Source organism: Heptranchias perlo, unplaced genomic scaffold (assembly GCF_035084215.1).
Source record: "Heptranchias perlo isolate sHepPer1 unplaced genomic scaffold, sHepPer1.hap1 HAP1_SCAFFOLD_133, whole genome shotgun sequence".
Lineage (NCBI taxonomy): Eukaryota > Metazoa > Chordata > Chondrichthyes > Hexanchiformes > Hexanchidae > Heptranchias > Heptranchias perlo.
Window position 1 is genome coordinate 963,653 of NW_027138569.1, and position 25,234 is coordinate 988,886.

The following is a 25,234-nucleotide window of genomic DNA, read 5'->3' on the forward strand; positions in this document are numbered from 1 at the left end:
GAACCTGTTTATTCAGTGACTGTAATTCAAGTCAGCCTCCAACGGCCCTAATTGTTTCACTGGAGAGTTTCCCTTTGCTATAAATAAGGAGCTCCTTGCAATGTGTTATCCCATTTTGTCAGTTGAAGTACCACCTCCGACCTTAACAGTGATCAGCGGCTCTGCAGAGAGTGGGAGAAAGCGTCTGAATCTGAGATCAGTAAATTGGAAAGTGACAAGAATGGGCCATAATCTGAGGACAGTAGATTGGAATGTTACAACAATGGGCAGGAGTTTCTCCTGGGAGTTTGATTATCTTTCTGCAAATTATGATGGATTAAGATTTGCTGTTCGGATATATTTGGCACTTCGGATTATTCAAAAGATTTACTACCCCATCCTCGCTGTTGCAGGTTTCCCTGGTAATATTCGATATAATTAATTCCCTAAACCATGTTCAACTGTATTACTGTTCTTCTCATTTACTTCCCCTTCCTTGCTCTTGTTGCCGCGCCTGGTTAGTCTCTATATTCACCCATTAACTCTAGAAAACAGGTTTCACTGTATTATTATTATTGTCATTTACAATTCCTTCCTCGCTTCTATTGGTGTCCCTGGTAATCATCTATATCCTATATCCAACTATTAATTCTCCAAGCCATGTTTCACTGTATTACGGTTCTTGTAAATTACAATCCCCTCCTCGCTGCTGTTGGTGTCCCTGGTAACTTCGACATCAGCTATTAATTCTATAACACGTGTTTCACTGTGATACTGTTCTTCCCGTTTACTGTCTACTCCCCGATGATGATGCTATTGTTGATAAGCCTCTATATCCAGCTGTTAGTTTTGTAAACTAACTTTCACTGCATTACTGTTCTCGTAATTTACTGCCGCATCTTCACTTCTCCTGGAGCTCCTGCTTAGCATGCATATGTCTCTGGGGTATTCGGGACGCAACGTGTAACTACGATGTTTGCTGGTAAGTTTCAATATCTATATAGGATCTCTGGGAAGAAGATGTAATTACGGGGTCTCCTGGTAAATCTCTATATCTACAACTGTTTCCAGGATGCGAGATGTAATTACGGCGTCTCCTGGTATGTCTCTATATCTACGTGTGTTTCCAGGAAGCGAGATAAAATTGCTTGGTCTCTTGGTAAGTCTCTATATCTACATGTGTTTCCAGGATGCGAGATGTAATTCCGGGGTCTCCTGGTATGTCTCTATTTCAACATGTGTTCCAGGTTGCGAGATTTAAGCACGGGGTCTCTTCGTAAGTCTGATATCTACATGCGTTTCCAGGATGCGAGATGTCATTACGGGGTCTCCTGTTAAGTCTTTATATCCATATGGGGTTGTCGGGATAGAAAATGTAATTACGGGGTCTCCTCGTAAACCTCTGTGCCTATATCGATTTCCAGGATGTGAGGCAATTACGGGTTTTCCCTCTAAGTCTCGATAGCGACATGATTTATCCGGGATGGGAGATGTAATTCTGGGCTGTCCTCTTCAGTCTCTATATCTATATGGGGTTTCTCCGATGGGAGATATAATTACGTAGATCTTCTGCTGAGAAATTATATCTATATGTTGTTTCCAGGATCGGAAATGCTATTAAGGAATCCCCTGGTAAGTCTACATCTGTATATGGTTTCCAGGATGGAAACTGGGTCTCCTTGGATGTCTCTAAATCTGTATGGGGTATCAGGAATGGCAGTGATAATTACAGCAATTCTTGGTCTGTCCCTATATCTGTAAGGGATTTTTCCGTGATGGGAGATGTAATTACGGGGACACCACGTAAGTCTCTATGTCAATATTGGTTTTCCGGGATGGGCGATGTAATTTTGGGGTCTCCTCGTAAGTCTCTTCACCTATATGGGGTTTCTGGAATGCGAGATAAAATGACGGGGTTCTGTTGCTAATTCTGAATATCTATGTGGGGTTTCTGGGATGTTAAATGTAATTACAGGCGTCTCCTGATAAGTCTTGGTATCGATATGAGGTTTCCGGGATGGGTGATCTCATTACGGGCACTCTTCTTAGGTCATTATATTTTGAAGCGGTCTCTGGGATGGGTGATGTAATTGCGGAGGTGTCCTGCTCAGTCTTTATATCTCTGTGGGGTTCCAGAATGGGAGATGTAATTCCGATATCGACTGGCATGTCCCTTTATCAATATGGGTTTTCTGGGATGGGAGATGTAATTACGGGAACTCCTGCTAATTCTCTATAATGTATATGGATGGTAAATGTAATTACATGGTCTCCTGGTAAGTCTCTATAGCGATGTAGGGTTTCTGGGATAGAAGATAAATTACGGGGTCTCCTGGTAAGTCTCTATATCGATATGGGATTTCTGGGAATGGCGATATAATTGCGGGGTTTCCTGGTAAGTATTTATACCCATATGGGGTTTCCGGGATAGAAGATATAATTACAGGTTCTCCTGGTAAGTCTTTAACTCTATATGGGTTTTTTTCGGGATGGAAATTTTAATCAGAGCGTCTCTTGGTAAGTCTCGATACAGATATGGGGTTTCCGGGATGTAAGTTGTAATTAAAGGGTCTCCCCGTATGTTTCGGTATCTAAATGGGGTTTTCCGGTATGGAAGTTGTAATTAGAGGGTCTCTTGGTAAGTCTCGATATAGATATGGTGTTTCCGGGATGGAAAATATAATTACGGGGTCTCCTGGTAAGTCGATAGATCTATATGGTGTTTTCCGGGATGGAAGATATAATTGCAGGGTCTCCTGCTGAGCCTCTATTACTGTATGGGGTTTCCAGGAGAGGTGATGTGTTTACGCAGGTCTTCTGGGTGTGAGATTTAATGGAACACGGGTCCCTGGGAGTTAAGCTCTATGATCGGGAGCCTGAGTGTGAGGTTGCTTTAAGAGGGCCCTTGGGGTGTGTCAGTATTTACAGTGGGTCCCGGACGGAATGTCAATATTGATATCTAATCCCTGGGACTGTGACAGTATTCACAGGAAGTGTAATTGAAGTTGGCAGTATTTACAGAATGTTTGGGAGTGGTTGAGCGTTTACAGGGGTTCGTACAGTGAGACAGGATTGTCAGGGAGTCCCCGGGAATGTTTATAATCAAGTTCTGAACCTTGGAGTGTCTCAGAGATGCCATAGAATCCTCGGAGAATGTAATTATTGATCAATAGTACAGGAAGTATGTCACTATATACACAGGGTCTGGGAGTATGTCAATATATGCACAGGGTCTGGGAGTATGTCAGTATATACACAGGGTCTGGGAGTATGTCAGTGTATACACCCGGTCTGGGAGTATGTCAGGATTTCCACAGGGTCTGGGAGTATGTCAGTGTATACAACATGTTGCGAGTTGCGTTACATTTTTCGTAGGATGTTCGCAGGCGAGTTCCAGGATTTATAAGGTGTTTCTCAGTGAGTATCAGTATTTACAGGATGTTCTTTCGGATAGTTCAGTATTTAAAGAATGTTCCTGCATGAGTGCCTGTAATTAAAGCATGTCGCTGAGCGAGTCATATTATTCACTGGATTTTCCTGCATGAGTCTCAATAATTACAGGAAGTACCGTATGGAGTGTTACTATTCACAGGATGTAGCTGTGAGGGTGTCCGTATTTCGAGGATATTCCTGAGTGAGTGTCAGTATTTAGAGAATGTTCCTGGGTAAGTGTCAATATTACAGAGTGTTGCTGTGTGAGTGTGAGTATTTAAAGGAGTTTCCTGAGTGAGTGTCAGTATTTACACGATGTTCCTGAGTGACTGTCAGTACTTACAGGATGTGCCTGTGTGAATGTCAGTGTTGACAGATTATTCCTGTTTCATTGTCAATATTTGCAGGTTGTTCCTGGGTGAGTGTCAGGATTTACAGGTTTTTTTCCCGAAAGAGTGCCAGTATTAACTGAATGTACTTGTATGAGTTTCAGTATTCACAGGATGCTCCTGGGTGAATGTGGGTATTTACAGAATGTTTCTGCGTGTGTATCAGTATTTACAAGATATTCCTGAATGAGTGTCAGCATTTGCAGGTGTTACTGAGTGAGTGTCAGTATTTACAGTATGTTCCAGAGTGTATGTCAGTATTTACAGGATATTCCTGGGTCATTCTCAGTATTTACAGGATATTCCTGGGTGACTGTCAGTATTTGCAGATTATTCCTGGGTCATTGTCAGTAATTACAGGATGTTCCGGAGTGAGTATCATTATTTACGATTTATTCCTTGGTCAGTGTCAGTATTTGCTGCTTTTTTTCCTGAAAGAGTTTTTATATTTACAGGATGTTCCTGAGTGAATGTCACGGGATATTCCTCTGTGAGTCCAACATTTACAGGAAGTTCGTGCGTGCGTGTCAGTATTTACAGGAAGTTCGTGCGTGCGTGTCAGTATTTCCAGGATGATCCTGAATGAGTGTCAGTATTTACTGGTTGTTCCTAGGTGAGTGTCAGTATTTATAGATTGTTCCTAGGTGATTGTCAGTATTTTTGGTTGTTCCAAGTTGAGTGTCATTATTTGGACGATGTTCCTAGGAGAGTGTCAGTATTTACAGGTTGTTACTAGGTGAGTGTCAGTATTTAGAGGATGTTCCTCGGTGAGTGTCAGTTGTTGCAGGATGTTCCTGGTTGAGTGTCATTATTTACAGGATGTTCCTGTTTGAGTGTCAGTATTTACAGGATGTTCCTGTTTGAGTGTCAGTATTTACAGGATGTTCCTGTTTGAGTGTCAGTATTTACAGGATGTTCCTGTTTCAGTGTCAGTATTTACAGGATGTTCCTGTTTGAATGTCAGTATTTACAGGATGTTCCTGTTTGAGTGTCAGTATTTACAGGTTGTTCCTGGTTGCGTGTCAGTATTTACAGGATGTTCCTGTTTGAGTGTCAGTATTGACAGGTTGTTCCTCAGTGCATGTCAGTTTTTCAGGATGTTCCTTGGTGAGCGTAAGTATCTGCAAGCTGTTCCTTGGTGAGTGTCAGTATTTACAGGATGTTCCTGGGTGAGTGTCAGTATTTACAATATGTTCCTGGGTGAGTGTCAGTATTTCAAGAATGTTCCTGTTTGAGTGTCAGGATTTACAGGATGTTCCCAGGTGAGTGTCAGTATTTACAGGATGTACCAGGTGAGTGTAAATATTTACAGAATGTTCCTGGGCGTGTGTCATTATTCACAGGAAGTTCTTGAGTGAGTGTCAGTATTTACAGAATATTCTTGTGTGAGTGTCAGTATTTATAGGATGTTGCTGAGTGAATGTCAGTTTTTACAGCATGTTCCTGAGTGAGTGTCAGTATTTACAGGATGTTCCTGAATATGTGTCAGTTTTTACAGGATTTTTCTGAGTGAGTTTCAGTATTTGGAGGATGTTCCTGAATCAGTGTCTTTATTTACACGATGTCACTGAGTGATTGTCAGTATTTACAGGAAAGTCCTGAGTGTGTGTCCGGAATTACAGGATGTTCCTGAGTGTGTGTCAGTGTTTTCAGGAAGATCCCGCTTGTGTGTCAGTATTTACAGGATGATCCTAAATGAGTGTCAGTATTTACAGGCTGTTGCTGAATTAGTGTCAGTATTTACAGGATGCTCCTCGGCGAGATTCCTTCTTTATACGATGTTCCTTGGTAGGTCTCAGTATTTACACGATGTTCCCGAGTGATTGTCAGTATGTACGGAACGATCCTGGATGAGTGTCAGTATTTACAGTTCGTTCCTGGGTGAGTGTCAATATTTACAAGATGTTCTTGAATATGTGTCAGTTTTCACAGGATGTTCCCGAGTGAGTTTCAGTATTTACACGATGTTCCAGAGTAAGTGTCAGTATTTGCAGGTTATTCTTGAATGAGTGTCAGTTTTGAAAGAATGTTCCTCACTGATTTTCAGTATTTACAGGATGTTGCTGAGTGAATGTCAGTATTTCCATGATGTTCCTGATTGCGTCAGTATTTACAGGATGTTCCCGAGAGTCTGTTAGCATTTGCAGGATGTTCCTGATTGTGTGTCACAATTGACAGAATGTTCCTTGCTGAGTGTTTGTATTTAAAGCATGGTCCTGGGTGAGTGTCAGTATTTACAGGATGTTCCTGGGTGAGTGTCAGTATTTACAGGATGTTCCTAGGTGAGTCACATTATTTAAAGAATGTTCCTCGTTGACTGTTTGTATTTACAGCAGGGTCCTGGGTGAGTGTCAGTATTTACAGAATGTTCCTGGGTGAGTGTCAGTATTTACAGAATATTCCTATTTGTGTGTCAGTATTTGCAGGAATTTCCTGTTCGACTGTCAGCATTTACAGGATGTTACTTGGTGAGTGTCAGTGTTTATAGATTGTTCCTAGGTGAGTGTCAGTATTTCGACGATGTTCCTTGGTGAGTGTCAGTAATTACAGGATGTTACGAGGTGAGTGTCAGTATTTATAGATTGTTCCTGAGTGAATGTCAGTATTTAGAGGATCTTCCTGGGTGAACTCAGTTTTTTCAGGATGTTCCTGAGTGAGTGTAAGTATTTGCAGGCTGATCCAAGGTTAGTGTCAGTATTTACAGAATGTTCCTGGTTGAGTGTCAGTATTTACAGGTTGTTCCTGGTTGAGTGTCAGTATTTACAGGATGTTACTGGTTGAGTGTCAGTATTTACAGGTTGTTCCTGGTTGAGTGTCAGTATTTACAGGATGTTACTGGTTGAGTGTCAGTATTTACAGGTTGTTCCTGGTTGCGTGTCAGTATTTACAGGTTGTTCCTGGTTGCGTGTCAGTATTTACAGGTTGTTCCTGGTTGCGTGTCAGTATTTACAGGATGTTCCTGGTTGAGTGTCAGTATTTACAGGATGTTTTTAAATTAGTGTCAGTATTTGATGGATCTTTCTATTTGTGTGTCAGTAATTATAAGTTATTCTAAAGTTATTCTCACTCTTTACTGGATGTTCCTTTGTGCGTGTCGGTACTTGTGGGATGCATAAACATTTTTTGTATTCCCGTTAGTTTAAAATCTGAGAAGTTATCTAATCGACGTGTTTAAAGTCATAAATGGATTGAATCGGGTAGATACCGACAAATGTTTTCAATTCTGGTGGAATCCAAAAGTAGAGGGCAAATTATTCCATCTCGGAGCGAAATCAGGAGGAAATTTTTGACCCAACGGGTAGTGGAAACCTTGAACACTCTTCCCCAAACGGCTGTGTGTATTGGGTCAATTCACATTTTCGAGTCTGAAATCAATAGTTTTGTGTTTATTAACAAATTATATGGATCAAAAGGGCGGTAAAAGGAGTTGAGATGTCAATCAGCCATGATCTTATTGGATGGTAAACAGACTCGAGCGGCTCAATGGCCCACTCCTGGTCCTTTGTTCCAGATTCGCATTGACTTATTGTTATATAACCTGTACTTACCAACGCACTCGGGGTTTCCTGAATGGGCACGCACCCTGGTAACCCTGTAAATATTGACTCACCCATGCATGTAATCACTGACGCATTCTGGCATCTGCCTGAATATGTAAACGCTCTGGCACTGTTTCGTTCGGCCTCAGCTGGAGTATTGCGTCCAATTCTGGTAACCATACTTTAGAAAGTTCGTCAAAAAAAGAGTGCAGAGTCCATTTGCTAAAATGGTAGCAGGGATAAAGGGTTTCATTATGTGGAGAGACTAGAGAAGCTGGGATTGTTCACTTAGAGCAGAAAAAGCCATGGGGAGATTTAATAAAGGTGTTCAAATTAATGAGGAGTTTTGATAGAGTAAACAAGTAGAAACTGTTTCCACTGGCAGGAGGGTCGGTAACCAAAGGAACGGATTAAAGATCATTGGGAAATGAAGCAGGGGGAGATGAGGAGAATTTTTTTTCATGCAGCGAGTTTTTATGATCTGGAATGTATTGTCTGAAAGGTGGTGGAAGAAGATTTAACAGTTGCTTTCAAAAGGTATTTGGATACATACTTGAAAAGGAAACATTTTCAGGTCCATAGGGAAAGGGCAGGGGAGTGGGACTAACTGGATAACTCTTTCAAAGTGCCAGCACGGGTACGGTGGGCCGAGATTCCTCCTTGTCCTCTCTATGATTCTTTTGCTGTATGATATATTGACAGTGTCCACCGAACCTTGTCCAGACTGACACGGTCTGGAGACTGAATGAAAAGATCAACATTAATGGGGCATTTAGTGACTGTACCAATTGTTCCGGGGGCTTCAGGGACTATACCACATCAACACGGGATCCGGAGACTGTTGGAATATTGAAAGTTGGATCAATGGACTTCCCGAATATTTTTGGGGCGCCGAGAATCTGTGGCCATATCGACAAGAGTTAAAGGGACGGTACGATGTGGGTCCACAGATTATGACAATATTTACTTTGGAACCACAGATTGTATTAATACTTACACTTGGATCAAAGGCTCTATCAATATTTACAGGGGGATCTGTTTCAAAGGAAACCTATCATCGTTCAAGTGTAATTAAATTCCATTCTTTTTTTTACTTCTCAATCCACTCCTGATTCCAGCAGAAATCTCTGTTTGTTTCTCTATTTCCCAGTCCAATCACTATTATTATATTTAAACTCTGTCTCCAGTAGAAAGCCGTATCACAAGTATAATAATCAGGTCCATCACTGGATGCAGTAGCAAAGGAGCAAATTTCACCACGAACTCCATCAAACTGTTGTTTTTGCTCCGATCCTGATGTATAATTTCCCTGTTTATTTCCCTCCCTTACAGTTAACTTAGTGACGATTGTGATCCTGTCCCGAGGAACGTGCGGTCTCTCCAAATGTGTCACTCGCTACCTGGTGGCCATGGCAGCGGCGGATCTATTGGTCGTTATCATCGATCTGATACTGAGACAGATTCCGATTGCATATTTCGAACATTTTGTTTTCCTGTACGACATCCGCGTGTGTAATATCCAGGCCGTCCTGCTTTATGCAGCGACAGACTGTTCTGTCTGGTTCACTGTCACTTTCACCTTCGATAGATTTGTGGCCATTTGTTGCCAGAAACTGAAAACTAAATATTGCACCGAGAAAACGGCGGCTGTGATTCTGGGAACAGTGACTGTGCTGAGCTGTTTAAAGAACATCACCTGGTACTTTATGTTATCGAGTGGGTATACTCTTGGCAACATTCCCTGGTTTTGTGCTGTAGACAGTCATATTAGTGCATCACAGGTGTGGGGAGCAATCGAACTCCTTCATTATATTCTAACCCCGGGGGTCGCATTTGTTCTGATTCTGCTGCTCAATGTTTTAATCGTCAGACACATTGTAGTGGCCAACAGAGCCCGCAGGAGACTCCGGGACCACAGCAGTGAAGAGAGACCCAGTGACCCAGAAATTACGAGTCGAAGGAAGTCCATTATTTTACTGTTCGTCATCTCGGGGAATTTCATGCTGTTATGGGCGATGTTTATGTTGTATTCTATATGGGTGCGGGTGTTGGGTTTCACAGATCCTACTATACTTCCGCCTGTCGCTCTCATGGAACTCGGATTCATGCTCCAGCTCCTGAGTTGCTGCACAAATACTTGTATTTATGCTGTGACCCAGACTAAATTCAGAGAGCAGTTGAAGAATATGCTAAAATATCCCTTCACTCTAATTGTTAAAATCATTAAATGATGAGAAGAAAAGAAGAATTCCCAGCATGAGAACTCAATCCTCTTTCATATTCTGTCCGACCCGCTCCGCCCCCGGGGTCTGTGATGTCGAGATATTGAGGTCAATCAGCTATGACACTGAACCAGTCCAAAATGCGATCATCGGTTCCCAAATTGAATGGAGGTTTGGGGAACGTCACAACCTCTGAGGTCCCTGCGGTGGCTCTTGAATGGGGCCGGGAATTTCACTACGGCTTCCTGTCGAGACATTGTGGGTCTGGCCAATCGTTGGAAGATGTTTTAAATTATTGAAAGAAATTATCAATTAAATGTTCAGTAACATGACGGAAGACTCCTTTGAATATTTACAAACTTCAATGGAGAAAAAGTGAACATTTACACAGTTAAGAAACACCCGTTCAACATTAACAGGCTCAATGAAACACGATGTAAACATTTTCAGTCGTACAGAATGACCCGCTAAATAATAACCGTCACACAGAAACACCCTGTAAAAATTAACAGTCACAGAAACACCCTGTAAATATTAACACACTCACGGAAACTTCCTGAAAACATTAACCGTCTCACAGAAACAAACTGTAAACATTAACAGATTCACAGAAACAGTTTGTAAATAATAACATACTCACAGAAAGAAATTGTAATATTAATATATTCACACAAACACTGTAAAATTGAACAGACTCACTCAAATACACTGTAAACATTAACAGACTGTCAGAAACAGTGTAAACATTAACAGATTCAAGGAAAAACTCTGTAAACATTAACAAGTCTCACAGATACACGCAGCAAGCAATAAAATACGGGCAACTTTCCATACTAATACATTGCCAGGCACTTCCTGTCAGCAACGAATCACTCCCAGCGACCCCCAGGATGTGATAACGCACTGACAGAAGCATCCAGTAAATATTACCGTTGATGAACAGACACCCTGTACCAACTACAACACTGCCAGAGACTTCCTGTAAACAATAACATACTCCCAATGACACATGAATATTAACACACCGATAGATTACAGAGGTTAATATTAACACTCTCACTGAGACACTCTGTGCTTCATAGCCCACCGCCAGAGACACCCTGTAAACTGTAAAACACTCCCACTGATCTCAGGAATATTAACACCCTGAGAGGGACAGAGGTGAATATTAACAACAATAACTCCCATTGATACAGCGCCTTTAACGGAGTGAAACGTCCCGGGGCGTTTCACAGGAGCGATTATCGAAGAACATTTGACACCGAGCCGCCTAAGGAAATATTAAGAGAAGTGACCAAAAGCATCGGTAAAGAGGTAGGTTTTAAGGAGCGTTTTACAGGGGGAAAGGAAGATTGAGAGGCAGACAGGTTTTGCGAGGGCGCTTCAGAGGTCAGGCAGCTGAAGGCATGGCCGAACAATGGTGGGGGGATGAAAAGCGGTGAAAGGCAAGAGGCCAGAATTGGAGGGGCGCAGCGATCTCGAAGTGTTGTCGGGCTGGTGGAGGTTACAGAGATAAGGTGGGGCGAGGCTGTAAATGGATTTGAAGACAAAGATGAAAATTTTAAAATCGAGGCTTTGCTGGACCGGGAGCCAATGTAGATCAGCGAACACAGAGGGCTGATGGGAGCACAGGACTTGATTCGAGTGAGAATTCTGGCAGCAGAGTTTTGGATGAGCTCAAGTTGGCAGAGGGTACTATGTTGGAGGCCGGCCGGGAGAGCATTGAAGTAGTTGAGTCTGGAGGTAACAAATGCATGGATGAGGGTTTCAGCAGCAGGTGAGCTGAGACAGGGGTGGAGATGGGCGATGTTACAGAGGCGGTAGTAGGCGGTCTTGGTGATGGAGAGGATATGGGGTCAGAAGTTCATCTCAGAGTCAAATTGGGCGCTAAGGTTGTGAACGGTTTGATTCAGCCTCACATATTGGCCAGGGAGAGGGATGGAGTCAGTGTCTCGGGAATGGAGTTAGTGGCAGGGACCGAAGACAATGGCTTCGGTATTCCCAACGTTTAATCGCAGGAAATTTCTGTTCAACTAATACTGGATGAAGGAGAAGCAGCCTGACAAATCAGAGGCAATGGAGTTGTCGGGAGAGGTGCTGGGGACGTGGAGCTGGGTCTCGTCAGCAGCCTGAACTGGTTGCTCCCGGACTGAGCAGGATTACTATTGCAACATCAGGTCATCAGTAGTGTAAATCTAACCTGTCTCACGACGGTCGAATCCGAGCTCCCGTTCAATATTCGAGTGTGAACAATCCAGCGCTGGGTGAAGTCTACTTCACAATGACAGGAACGGCCGACATCGAAGAATCAAAAAGCGACATCCCCACGAGCGCTGGATCGCCACAGGCCGTCTGGAACCTGGCGTTGTGTTTTCGGATGATGTCGGCGAGGGGCAGCATGTAGAGGAGAAATAGGCGGGGGCCAAGGAGAGATCATTGAGGGATTCCAGAGGTGAAGGTGCAGGAGCGGGAAGAGAAGCCATTGCAGTTGATTCTCTGACCACAACTGGATAGATGGGAATGGACCAGGCGAGGACAATCTCACCTCGGCAAAGAGTGAGGGGAAAGAGCGAACCAAAGTCAGAGGGAGAGAGAGAGACACACAGTGAAAGAAGTGGTGAGAAATAGAGCGGGACAGATTAGAGAGGGTCGGAGAGAGAGAGGGGGAGATAATTAAACAGAAACAGAGAAAAGGTGTGACACAATCTCAGACAAAGTACGAGAGAAAATGAGCATCGCACACTGGTCCAGAATTAATCTAGAATCGCAAATAAGACCCGGTTCAACAGGCCCCCGTGAAGTCTCTTTTTAAACCTCCTTCTATTACCTCCTTTTTATACCAGTTTTATCCCCCTTTTTAAATCCACTTCAAATTGTCATTCGCAACGTCATTAAACCCCTTTTTATTCGTTTTAAACCTCATTTTTAAACCCGACTATTGAAGCCATTTTGCCCCCTTTTTAAACCATTTTTTGTTTTTTCTCCAAACTCTCCCACTGCGGTTCCTTTTGAAACCCATCTCTTTCTCAACGAGCTTCCAGTCTCTCTCCTCAAACCTTTTAAAACCCTTTTGAAACCTCATTAACCTCCTTTTAACTATTTAACCTCATACACCGCTTATTACGATCGTTTTTAAAACTTTTCACCTCTTAAACCAACATTTTATCACCAATCCCCTTTTAAACTTTAAGCCCCGTTTAACTTATTTTGACCTCTTTTTAACCTCTTTACTACCCTTTCAACCAGTAACTTATTTAACGCCTTTCAACCCTCTTTTTAACCCCTTTATAACATTAGTCTCCTTTTAAATCCTTTGGAAACTCTTTAACATTCTTCTTAATCCCCTCCTGTGAGAGAAGCAAAGCGACCCCCAGACATTGCGCACAATGGAGGCTTGCAGACTGGAGGAGGGGACAGGGACTCTGGCCTCGGTGCGTGTCACAGGAAGTGACCTCACCGCGTAAGACACTGACGACTCACATGGCCGACTGCAAAGCTGCTGACCAGCCCGCTCCGCATCCGACATTTTGTCCTTACCCAGAAGTGACCTCGCCACTTCGATGCCAAATCAACGTGTCCGCCGCCGGGCCCAGCTGGGCTCCGCCTGCTGCCCCGCAACCGAGTGACCGGTTGAGGATTCACCTGGTCAAGTGAATCCATCTCCCAGAGTGCAAAGCGGCCCGAGCTGTGGTTCCATCGGGGCTTGTCTCGGCCGCGCTGCATTGTGGGAAGGCGGGGTCGTCATCGTTGCATCGGTCCAACCAGCTCCTGAAATCCGCGAAACCGCCGCCCTCCAACGGGGACAGGCACCGAAAGGAGCTGGAGTTGGGATTCAAACCCCGGGAGGCAACCAGGATCGCCCGTCGGCTCCTTCCAACCACCTGAACAGATTGCCCACCCCATAAACTCCTTCCCACTCCCTCAAGCCCTTCCCCAAACACTGAACGATTTCCCTCAACAGCTTCCCATCCCCTGAAGCTCTTCCCACACTTTGAATTCCTTATACTCACAATTAGCCCCTTCCCATTCCATGAACCCCTTTTCAACCCCATGAACGAATTCTTGATACACTCAACCGCTTCCCCTCCCCTAAACCCCTTCCCATCCCCTGAACCCCTTTGTACCCGCTGGTATGATTCCAACCACCTGAGCATCTTCCCCAACTCCTCACCATCCCCGAACCTCTTCCCACTCCATGAACCCCTTCCCACTCCCTGAACCCCTTCCCTCCCTCTGAAACCCTGCCCCAACCCATGAAGCATTTCCAATCCTCTCCAGCACTTCTCCTCCCCCTGAACACCTTCCGACCCAATAAACCCCTTCCCTAGCCCATTAATCCCTAATCCCTTCCCAAACCCTTGAACCACTTTCCCACCCTCTGAATCCCTACCATCCACTTCCCACCCTTGATGCAGTTCCCCACACCCTGGTCCCCTTCCCCAACACCTGAACCCACAAGGGTCTGCACTGGGGCATCAACTATTCAGTATATTTATTATTGACATGCATAACACAATAGAGAGCCATTTATCCAAGTTTGCAAATGACACAAGGATTGATGGCATAGCAAGTCGTGTACACGGGAGCAGAACATTACAAAGAGACATTTGTAGATTCAGGGAGTGGGCAAAACCGTGGCAGATGGACTTCAAACCAGTTAAATGTGAGGTCATCCATTTTGGACCAAAAATGAGTAGATCCGAGAATTTATTTAAATGGCTGTCATTCCCTTGAGAATCGAAGCTTCTAATTCTAATGGAAGATTTAATTGAAGCGTTTCAGATGATAGAGAGGAATTGTTTCCTCTGGTGGGGGAGTAAAGAACAACGGGAATAACATTAAAATTAGAGCCGGGCCGTTCAGGGGTGAAGTCAGATCGAACTTCTTCACACAAAGGGCAGTGTAAATGTGGAACTCTCGCCCCCAAAAGCTGTTGAGGCTGGGGATCCATTGAAAATTCCATGTGCTGTTTAAACCGCTTTCTCATCCTCCCTGCCACTTTCAATGATTTGTGCACATAAACCCCCAGATCTCTCTGTTCCTGTGCCGCTTTTAGAATTGTGCCCTCTAGTTTATATTGCCTCTCCTCGTTCTTCATACCGATAAGCATGACTTCGCATTTTTTTGCGTTAAATTGCATCTGCCACGTGTCCGCCTATTCCACCAGCCTGTCTATATCCTCTTGAAGTTTATCACTTTCCTCCTCACTGTTTACTACACTTCCAAGTTTCACTGTTTATCTGACTGTAGAACACTAACCGATGAATTAAATACTTATTCATTAACTCTCTGCACTCTTCCTCGCCTTGTTTTGAGGCTTCCTTTATACGGAAAAGTTCAGGAAGTGAGGTGGCATGTTTGGAGAAAGAAACTGAGTTAACGTTTCAGATCGAAGACCTTTCGTCAAAAGTCTTGACGAATTTTCACTTTAATTTTAGATTTGCAGAAACCGCAGTACTTTGCTTTAAAGAACCGAGATTGGCTTCACGGAAATCAGAATTCTTCTTGACAGACAAGGTCCGAAGGGAGGATTTACTGGTTACAGTAGAGCTGGCTCACTGTGACATGGAGATTTCTGCAGTGAGCGACACCAGACTCTTTCCTTGTTTCCACAATGAATGTCGCTCTCTTAATTTTATTCAGATTCCAACAGGATTCTGTGGATTTCTGAGCGATCATGAAAGGATCCCGCAGCGCTGCCTCCGTTAATAACAACAGTTCCAAGCCGCATTTCGAATGCAGCAACAAACCCATCAGTTTCTCGCTGTTCCCCAGCTCCCGGAGTGAGTGAGGCCGCGATTGGTGCAATATTCAGACCGCCTGTCCGGCCTCGCTGATGTCATCACCCGCTGCCGACGGAAAGCATCGAATCCAGTCTCAGTCCGCGCGTTACTGCTCCTCACCAGGAAAAAAAAAATATCATGGCGCGAACAAACCTCCCCATACACCGAGATCAGGCACAAGAAAATCCGGGAAGCTTGTACCCTGGTCACTCGGTCTCCCACCAAGATTTACCGAGAAACAGAATGAAATTGTCATTGCCCAGTGCGGGAAAACCAGTGTCAGCAGCGCAAGTGGTTTGGAGTCAGGATGGCTGAGCGGTCTGAGGCGCTGCGCTCAGGTCGCAGTCTCTCCTCGAGGCGCAGGTTCGAATCCCCCTTCTGACATCTGGTCCCGAACACGCACCAACCTGTTCCTCGGCCGGAGTTGATTTTTACGAGGAGTTTTGAAGACGATATTGTTTCCACTGGCAGGATGGTCGGTGAGCAGAGAAAACAGATTAAAGATAATTGGTCAAAGAACCAGAGAGGGATGATGGGGAGAAATTCCGTTTCCGCAGCGAGCTGTTGTGATCTGGAATGCACTGCACGAAAGTGTGGAGGAAGCAGATTCAATTGTGACTTTGAAAAAGGGAATTGGATAAATACTGGAAGGGCAAAAAACTTGCAGGGCTGTTGTGAAAGAGCAGGGGAGTGGGACGAATTGGCGAGCCGACATCGCCATGATGGGCTGAATGGCCTCCACCTGCGCTAAAAGATTCAACGAACGGTGAGGCGTAAAACTCCCTGCTACCAGAAGATGGTACCTTTGCCTAAAACATTCTCGCTCACCCCAGAGGACTGTTGGAATCATAGATTCTTAGAATGGTTACAGCGCGGAAGGAAACTCGTCGGCCCGTCGAGTCCGTGCCAGCTCTCTGCAAGAGCAATCCAGCTCGTCCTACTCCCCCGCTCTATCCCCATAGCCCCGTTCTTTTTTTCCCTTTAAGTACTTATCTAATTCCCTTTTGAAGGCCACGATTGAATCTGCCTCCACCACCCCCTCAGGAGGGTGATCATTCCTGTTCACCAACACTCACTGTGTAAAAAAGTTTTTTCTCATGTCGTCCTTATTTTTTTTTGACAATCACCTTCAATCTATGTCCCCTGGTTCATGAACCCCCCCCCCCCCCCCCCCCCGCGCGCCAATGGGAAGTTAATCTCTATCTTCTCTGTTCAGACCCTTCATGATTTTGAACACCTCTATCAAATCTCCTCTCAATATTCTCCACTCTGAGAACAACCCCAGTTTCTCCAGTCTATGCATGTATCCGAATCCGTCATCCCTGGAATCACTCTAGCAAATCTCTTCTGTACCCTCTCTAAGGCCGTCGCATATTTCCTAAAGTGCGATGCCCAGAACTGAAGACAATCCTCCAGTTGTGGCCGAACCAGTGTTTTATAAAGTTTCATCATATCCTCCTTGCTTTTGAACTCTATGCTTCTATTTATAAAGCGCAGGATCCTGTATGATTTCTTAACCGATTTCTCAACCTGCCCTGTCATCTTCAATGATCTGTGCACATATACCCCCAGATCTCACTGTCCGATGAAATGCAGCCAAATTTGATCGTCCACATTTAATAATAACTTTGGTAACATCAGTGATTCACTTAATATTGAACTTTCCTGTCTCCCTCCACCCACCCCTGCAGGTACTGACTGTCGCTGAGGGACGGCCTCCACAAAGATAGGATGCCTTCTTGGCCCTTCACCCCAAGGGCCTGAACTTGTGTCTCAGAAAGGAGACTCGTGTTAGCACCTACCGCACCTTCCACCAGGGGGCACTGCTGACCAGGAGTGATCGAGTGAGAGGGGGCGAGATGGGGAGAGAGACAGAGAGGGAGAGATAGATAGAGACGGAAAGAGAAAACCCGACAGAGAGACAGAGAGGGGGATAGAGACAGAGAGAGAAAGAGAGAGAGATAATGAGAGACAGAGAGGGGGTGAGAGAGGCAGATCGAGGGTGAGGAAGATACAGAAAGGGAAAGACAAACACACACGCACACATGGAGTCAGAGAGACAGAGATATAGACAGAGAGTCAGAGATAGAGATAGATTTGGAGACAGATACAAAGATGGAGAGGGAGAGATACAGATAGAGTGACAGATAGACAGACAGTGAGAGAGAGGCCGTAAAGGGAGAGAACGAGAGAGGAAAGACAGACAGAGAGAGAAGGGCACACACGCAAAGAGTGACAGAGACAGAGAGTGAGAAAAATAGTGAGAGAGAGGGGGAGACAGAGAGAGGGAGAGAGAGAGAGAGAGAAAGAGATAGAGACAGAGTCTTATGGAGGGTCAGAGACGTAGAGAGAGACAGAGTTCAAGGACATAGAGAGAGACGGAGTGAGAGAGACAGAGAGAGAGAGAGAAGGAGTTGTAGAAAGAGATTGAGAAAGGGTGAGGCAGAGAGATAGAGAGAGACAGAGAGAGGCAGAAAGGGAGAGAGAGAGAGGAAACAAATCTGTAATGATGAACAAAAACAAAGAGAGAGAGTGAGAGAAAGGCAGATAGAGAGACAACGAGCGAGAGAGAGAGAGAGAGAGAGAGAGAAATAGATAGCGAGAGATAACGAGAAAGGGAGCGAGAGACAGAGTAGAGAGTGGGAAGAGGGGGAGTCAGTGAGAGAGAGAAAGACAAGAGGGGAGACAGAGAGAGAGAGAGACAGAGATAACCACACAGGGAACGATATGGAGAGACAGAGGAAGAGTGTGTGGGAAAGAAAAATATAGACAAAGAGAGATAATGAGCGAGAAACATAGAAACATAGGAAATAGGATCAAGGGTAGGCCATTCGGCCCTTCGGGCTTGCGCCGCCATTCAAAATGATCATGGCAGATCAATTAACTCAGTACCCTTTTCCGCGTTTTCCCCATATCCCTTGTTCCATTTAGGATTAATAAATATATCTATCTCCTTCTTGAATATATGTAATGAATTGGCCTACACTGCCTCCTGTGGTCGAGAATTCCACAGGTTCACCACCGACTGAGTGAAGAAATTTCTCCTCATCTCGGTTCTAAATGGCATACTCCATATCCTGAGACTGTGACCCCTGGTTCTGGACTCCCCAGCATCCGGGATCAATCTCCCTGCATCTAGTCTGGCTGGTCCTGTTAGAATTTTATATGTTTCGATGAGATCACCTCTCATTCTTCTAAACTCGAGTGAATATAGGCTTAGTCGACCCAATCTCTCACGCGTCAATCCTGCCATCCCAGGAATCAGTCTGGTAAAGCTTCGTTGCACTTCCTCCATGGCAAGGACATCCTTCCTCAGATAAGGAGACCAAAACTGCACACAATGCTCCAGATGTGGTCTCACCAAGGCCCTGTATGACTGCAGTAAGACATCCCTGGTCCTGTAGTCAAATCCTCTTGCAATGAAGGCCGACATACGATTTGACTTCCTAACTGCTTGCTGCACCTGAATGCTCGCTTTCAGCGAATCGTGTGCAAGGACACCCAGGTCTCGTTGCACCTCCCCTTTTCCCAATCTATCACCATTCAGGTAATAATCTGCTTTTCTGTTTTTATAAGGAGCTATGAACCTGTACTCCTAGATCTCTTTGTTCAATAACTGTCTCCAACGCCCTCCCATTAACGGAGTAGGTCATGGCCCGATTCGATCTACCAAAATGCATAACCTCACATTTATCGAAATTAAACTCCATCTGCCATTCATCGGCCCACTGGCCCAATTTATCAACATCCCGTTGCAATCCTAGATAACCTTCTTCACTGTCCACAATGTCACCAACCTTGGTGTCATCGGCAAACTTACCAACCATACCTCCTAAATTCTCATCCAAATCACCAATATAAATTACAAATAAAAGCGGACCCAGCACCGATCCCTGAGGCACACCGCTGGTCATGGTCCTCCAGTCCGAAAAACAACCCCACACAACCACCCTCTGTTTCCTATCGTCAATCCAATTTTGTATCCAATTGGCTACCTCACCTTGGATCCCGTGAGATTTAAACTTATGTAACAACCGACCATGCGGTACCTTGTCAAAGTCTTTGCAAAAGTCCATGTAGACCACGTCTACTGCATAGCCCTCATCTATCTTCTTGGTTACCCCTTCAAAAAACTCAATCAAATTCGTGAGACATGATTTTCCACTCACAAAACCATGCTGACTGTTCCTAATCAGTCCCTGCCTCTCCAAATGCCCGTAGATCCTGTCTCTCAGAATACCCTCTAACAACTTACCCACTACAGATGTCAGGCTCACCGGTCTGTAGTCCCCAGGCTTTTCCCTGCCGCCCTTCTTAAACAAAGGCACAACATTTGCTACCCTCCAATCTTCAGGCACCTCACCTGTAGCTGTCGATTATTCAAATATCTCTGCTAGGGGAAGCGTAATTTCCACCCTAACCTCCCATAACGTCCTGGGATACATTTCATCAGGTCCCGGAGATTTATCTACCTTGATGCGCGTTAATACTTCTAGCACCTCCCTCTCTGTAATATGTACACTCCTCAAGACATCACTATTTATGTACCCAAGTTCCCTAACATCCATGCCTTTCTCAACCGTAAATACCGATGTGAAATATTCATTTAGGATCTCACCCATCTCTTGTGGTTCTGCACATTGATGGCCTTGTTGATCCTTAAGAGGCCCTACTCTCTCCCTAGTTACTCTTTTGCCCTTTATGTATTTGTAGAAGCTCTTTGGATTCTCCTTTGCCTTATCTGCCAAAGCAATCTCATGTCCCCTTTTTGCCCTCCTGATTTCTCTCTTCACTCTACTCCGGCAATCTTTATACTCTTCAAGGTATCCACTTGATCCCAGCTGCCTGTGCATGTCATATGCCTCCGTCTTCTTTTTGACTCGGGCCTCAACCTTGCCTTGCCACCTATAAAGATTTCTATATGTTCACACCCTGGTCGCTCCAATCCTGCACCCACTTAATTTATATTGCCTCGCCTTATTCTCCCTTTCAAAATGCATCACTTCACAATTAAATGTTAGCTGCGTGAATTTATACATATTTACAGGTTGTTTCTTTGAGTTTGTCCCTGTCTATATGATAGTTGTGTGATTCTGCAAATACTGACATGTTGTTTCTCTGATTGTGTTCATCTATATCTGATAGTTGTGTGAGTTTATACATATTTACAGGGTGTTTCTATGAGACTGTTAAAGTTTACAGTTTTATTCTGCGAGACTGCAAAAGTTTCGAATGGGTTTAATTGAGTGTTCAGATGTTTCCAGGGTATTTATCTCATATGTTAATATTTTATACGTTTCCCTTTGATTCCTTGATGTCAATCCTTTGCTCCTTTTATTTTTCCATCCCCTCTGTAAACACCATAATATGTTTGGCTGGGTAATGTCACTCTTTAGAAACACGTTGTTGTTGTCTTGTTCTGGTTTAAGGCCTGAGTCGGGAGCAGCTCATCGTTCCATCGCCGGGATCCTTGCTTGGTAAGATTCTGCTAGTTTAGGAAAAGTTATTTGTCGTGAAATTTGTACCCTGATGGCTTGGGATGGAATAAAACAGAGAACCAGGTTCTGCGATCCAGCTTTTTTCTGCAGTTATTCCTTGCTTTTCTCTGTTATTATCTCGTATTTGTTCCTCCGCTTTAGCTCAATACAGGAGGAGGAACTCCGCTCGATCTGTTTTCTCCTCGGTATTTTATGGGCAGATGAAATATTTCGCATTCGCTTACCTTCAATTTAAAAATGTGGATTATCTGTTAAGCTATGTTCTAATGTACAAAAGTGTTATGCTGACAACAAGTCTGTTTGTTAAATGACTGTGATTAATGTCAGTTGCAATGACGCTTAATTATGTGACTTGGGGATTTCTCCATGCTTTAAATAAGGAGCTCCCTTCGCCGTTTCAACTCATACAGTCAGTTCATTGCTTTCAGCAAAAAAGCCATCAGCCACTCTCACAGAATTAAAATCATGGATTTGCCGATGGATTTTCAATACCTTTTCCATCAACTTCGGACACTAAAAGTATTTAAGGATATGCAGAAGATTTACTATCCCCTCCTCGCTGCTGCTGGTGTTCCTCGTAAGTTTCTACGTCCAGTTATTAATTCAATAAACCACATTTAACTGTAATATTATTCTTGCTGTTTACCTTGGGACATTCAGTTTTTAATGCCATTCTGTGTTTTAATTTTTTGTGTCTTTGTTAACATATTGATTGATCAATATACTGGCATATCTTTGCTGCTATTGGTGTGGCGGGTAAATCTCTATATCAAGTTGTGAATTCTGAAAATTATGCTTAACTGTCTTTCTCTCCTTGTCATTTCCCAATCTATCCAGGCTTCTGTCGGCTATTGATACTGCACGTGATACCGTGTTTCCAAGATTCAAATATTCTGATTCAAACTTCAGCAATGATATTGGACGAGTCTATTTTTTGAACAACTTTCAGTCTGCTATCTACACTGAACGTTTCTAACAGATCAGACGAATGTGCTCATGGTTTAGGACACTTTCCACCTTCTGCTCTCTATGGTTACTTGCACAGAGTCACAGGAGCAAATCCTGGCACATCACAAACACGCCTTTAAATGTCTGATAAATATCCGCTCATGGTTCAATTCCAGTCATAGTTTCAAAATAGGCACATCACCGGAGGAGGACATTCGGTCCATCGTGCCTGTGCTGGCTCTTCAAAAGAGTTATCCAAATAGTACCATTCCCCTGCTCTTTCCCATAGCGCTGTATTTTTTCCCTTCAAGTGTTTGTCTAATACCCTTTTGAAAGTTACTGTTGAATTGCCTTCAGCCATCCTTTCAAGCAGTGAATCACAGATCATTACAACTCGCTGGGTGAAAAAAATGTTTCCTCATGTCGCCTCTGGCTGTTCTACCGATCACCTTAAATCTGTGACCTCTGGTTACCGATAAGGAAACAGTTTGTCCTTTTTGACTCTTCCAAATGCGTTGATGATTTTGAACAGTCAGTGTCTCATTTCCTAACATCTCCAGTTCTTTATTAGTGTCAAGGTTTCTGCCGGTTAGAATATGATTACAAGTGTAATTTACATTCTCACAAAATGTTCATTCATTTACATTGCTCAATATTTATTTCCCATCTTTGTTTTGAAATTACAGTTGAAACGTACGCCCGTCTGGCACAGTTGAGTGAATCTCTCAGTGAGTCCCAGAGTGACCCTCTATTGTCTTCTTCTGTACTTTAGGAGAAGCGATCTCAGCTGATGGGAACTGAAGTACTGAGGATAAGGAAAAAAGTTGACAACCCCTCGTCTATTTTTCTATTCACGGTTTCCAAACAATGGTGAAAAAAGTACCAGGACAAACCTCTCCCAATTATATTCGGATACTTTACAAAATCAATCACCGACCACATTGCCTATGGGATAATTCGTCTGATTTCGACACTAATCAATGCAATTAATGGAACATTACATGGTCAATGATATCACACTATTTGAAGTCACAGCCCATTCTTACTGATGTTATTGTGATGTTATTTGGAAAATCTTCCTTTCACTGAGCTGCAATTTGTGTATTTCAACACAAATGTAGAAAACTCAATCTTTAAAACACTTTTTACGCCTAGTTATTTTTACAACTGCAGTGCACTTGTATTTATTATCTTAAAATTTACATGAGTGCATTTTAAATACAATTACTTGTATTTATTGGATGTCAAGGTTGCATTTTCTGCAATTTACTGTTGCTTTCATTTCAGTTCTCAATATAATGAAACCGCATTAATATTCTAACCAGGAGCAGGAACCCAAGTGGCATTTTCCCCTTCCCTAATACAGGGCACAGAAGCGGATCGCATCGCTCCAAATGTTGACTGATCCCGGGACACGAAGGATTCCTGAGAGGTTCTGGTGTTTCAGTCCCTGTGACCACGGGTGGTGTTTTCATCTGCTGGGCTGTCGGCAGCTGTCATTTAATCTCTCATTGATCATACACCTGTTACTTTCATCATGTATTTATTCCCATTTATTTATTGTGTTCACCGATTATTTTTACAATAAACCCTCTCGTCAGTTCCAAAGGAAATGGAATTAGATTCTATTATTGAATGTTAGTAATGAGTTGCAGATTTCACTCTGAACTCCTTCAAACTGCTTTTTTGTTCACAGCCTGATGTATAATTTCCCTGTTAATTTGCCTTCCTTACAGTTAACTTAGTAACGATTGTGATCCTGTCTCGGGGAAAGTGCGGTCTCTCCAAATGTGTCACTCGCTACCTGGTGTCCATGGCAGCGGCGGATCTACTGATCGTTATCATCGATCTGATATTCAGGCAGATTCCGATTGTTTATTCCGAACAATTTATTTTTCTATTGTACATTCCCGTGTGTAATATCCACGCCGTCCTGCTTTATGCAGCTACAGACTGTTCTGTCTGGTTCACAGTCACTTTCACCTTTGATCGATTTGTGGCCATTTGTTGCCAAAAGCTGAAAACTAAATATTGTACCGAGAAAACGGCGGCTGTGGTTCTAGGAACAGTGACTGTGCTGAGCTGTTTCAAGGACATCACCTGGTACTTTATGTATACGGGTAAATATAAACTTGATAATGATCCGTGGTTTTGCTCCGTTACACCCGGAGTTACTGATTCACAATTGTGGACAGCAATCGAACTCCTTCATTATATTCTCACCCCGTTTGTCCCGTTTGTTCTGATTCTGCTGCTCAATGCTTTAATCGTCAAATACATTTTAGTGGCAAACAGAGCCCGCAGGAGACTCCGGGGCCACGACAGTGGGGAGAGTGCGAGTGACCCAGAGATGGTGAGCCGAAGGAAATCCATCATTTTACTGTTTGTTATCTCGGGGAATTTCATCCTGTTATGGGCAATGCTTATGATGCAATCTGTATGGAACCGTATGATTTATGTTCTTGGTGTTTTTTCAGCTCTTCCTAGATTTGTACAAGAAACAGGATTTATGCTGCAACTTCTTAGTTGTAGCACAAACACTTTTATTTATGCAGTTACCCAGACTAAATTCAGAGACCAGTTGAAAAATGTGGTGAATTATCCCTTCACTGTAATTGTTAAATTTATTAAATAACGGGTTGAGACGCAGGTTTTTCTGAATAGAACTCAACTCTATTTAATATTGTGTCCAATCCACTCTACCCCGGTTTCATCCCAGAGTGGCCAATGATCTGGAGAGAGGGAGTCTCAAATTTAAACCAGGCCATTAAAAAAATCTGCCTGCGCACAATCTAAGGTGACTTGTCGGAGGAACGAGAACGAGTACAATCCCAGAGTTCGTCCAGCAAACACTTACATTCCCAGAGTTCGTCTAGTAAACACTTATATTCCCAGGGATCGTCTAGTAAACACTTACATTCCCAGTGGTCGTCCAGTAAACACTTACATTCCCAGGGATTGTCCAGTATACATTTACATTCCCAGAGTTAGTCCAGTGAACACATACAATCCCAGGGGTCGTCCGGTAGACACTTACATTCTCAGAGATCATGCAGTAAATAATTGCATTCCCAGGGACAATCCAGTCAACACTTACATTCCCGGGGACCATCCACTAAACACCTATATTCCCAGGGGCCCTCTGATAAACACTTACATTCCCAGGGAGAATCCGGTAAAAATTTACATTCCCAGGGAGAATCCGTTAAACACTTACATTCCCAGTGAGAATCCGTTAAACACTTACATTCCCAGGGATAATCCGTTAAACACTTGAATTCACAGCGACCAACCAGCAAATATTTCAATTCCCGCAGACCATCCGATAAACACTTGCATTTGCAGCGAGCATGTGATAAAACATTATTATTCCCAGGGATTTTCCGGTAAACACGTCAGTTTCCAGGAACTATCCGATTAACTGTTACATTCCAAGGGGCCATC

General features: G+C 43.7%; 1 protein-coding gene across 1 annotated transcript; it reads left to right on the top strand.

Moving 5' to 3' along the window:
- The first annotated feature begins 220 nt into the window (after positions 1-220).
- LOC137308524 (probable G-protein coupled receptor 139) lies at positions 221-9,570 on the top strand. Its single transcript, XM_067977177.1, has 2 exons — positions 221-401; positions 8,672-9,570. Exons 1-2 carry the CDS (start codon positions 221-223, stop codon positions 9,568-9,570), a joined length of 1,080 nt encoding a protein of 359 aa, XP_067833278.1.
- The last annotated feature ends 15,664 nt before the right edge of the window (positions 9,571-25,234 follow it).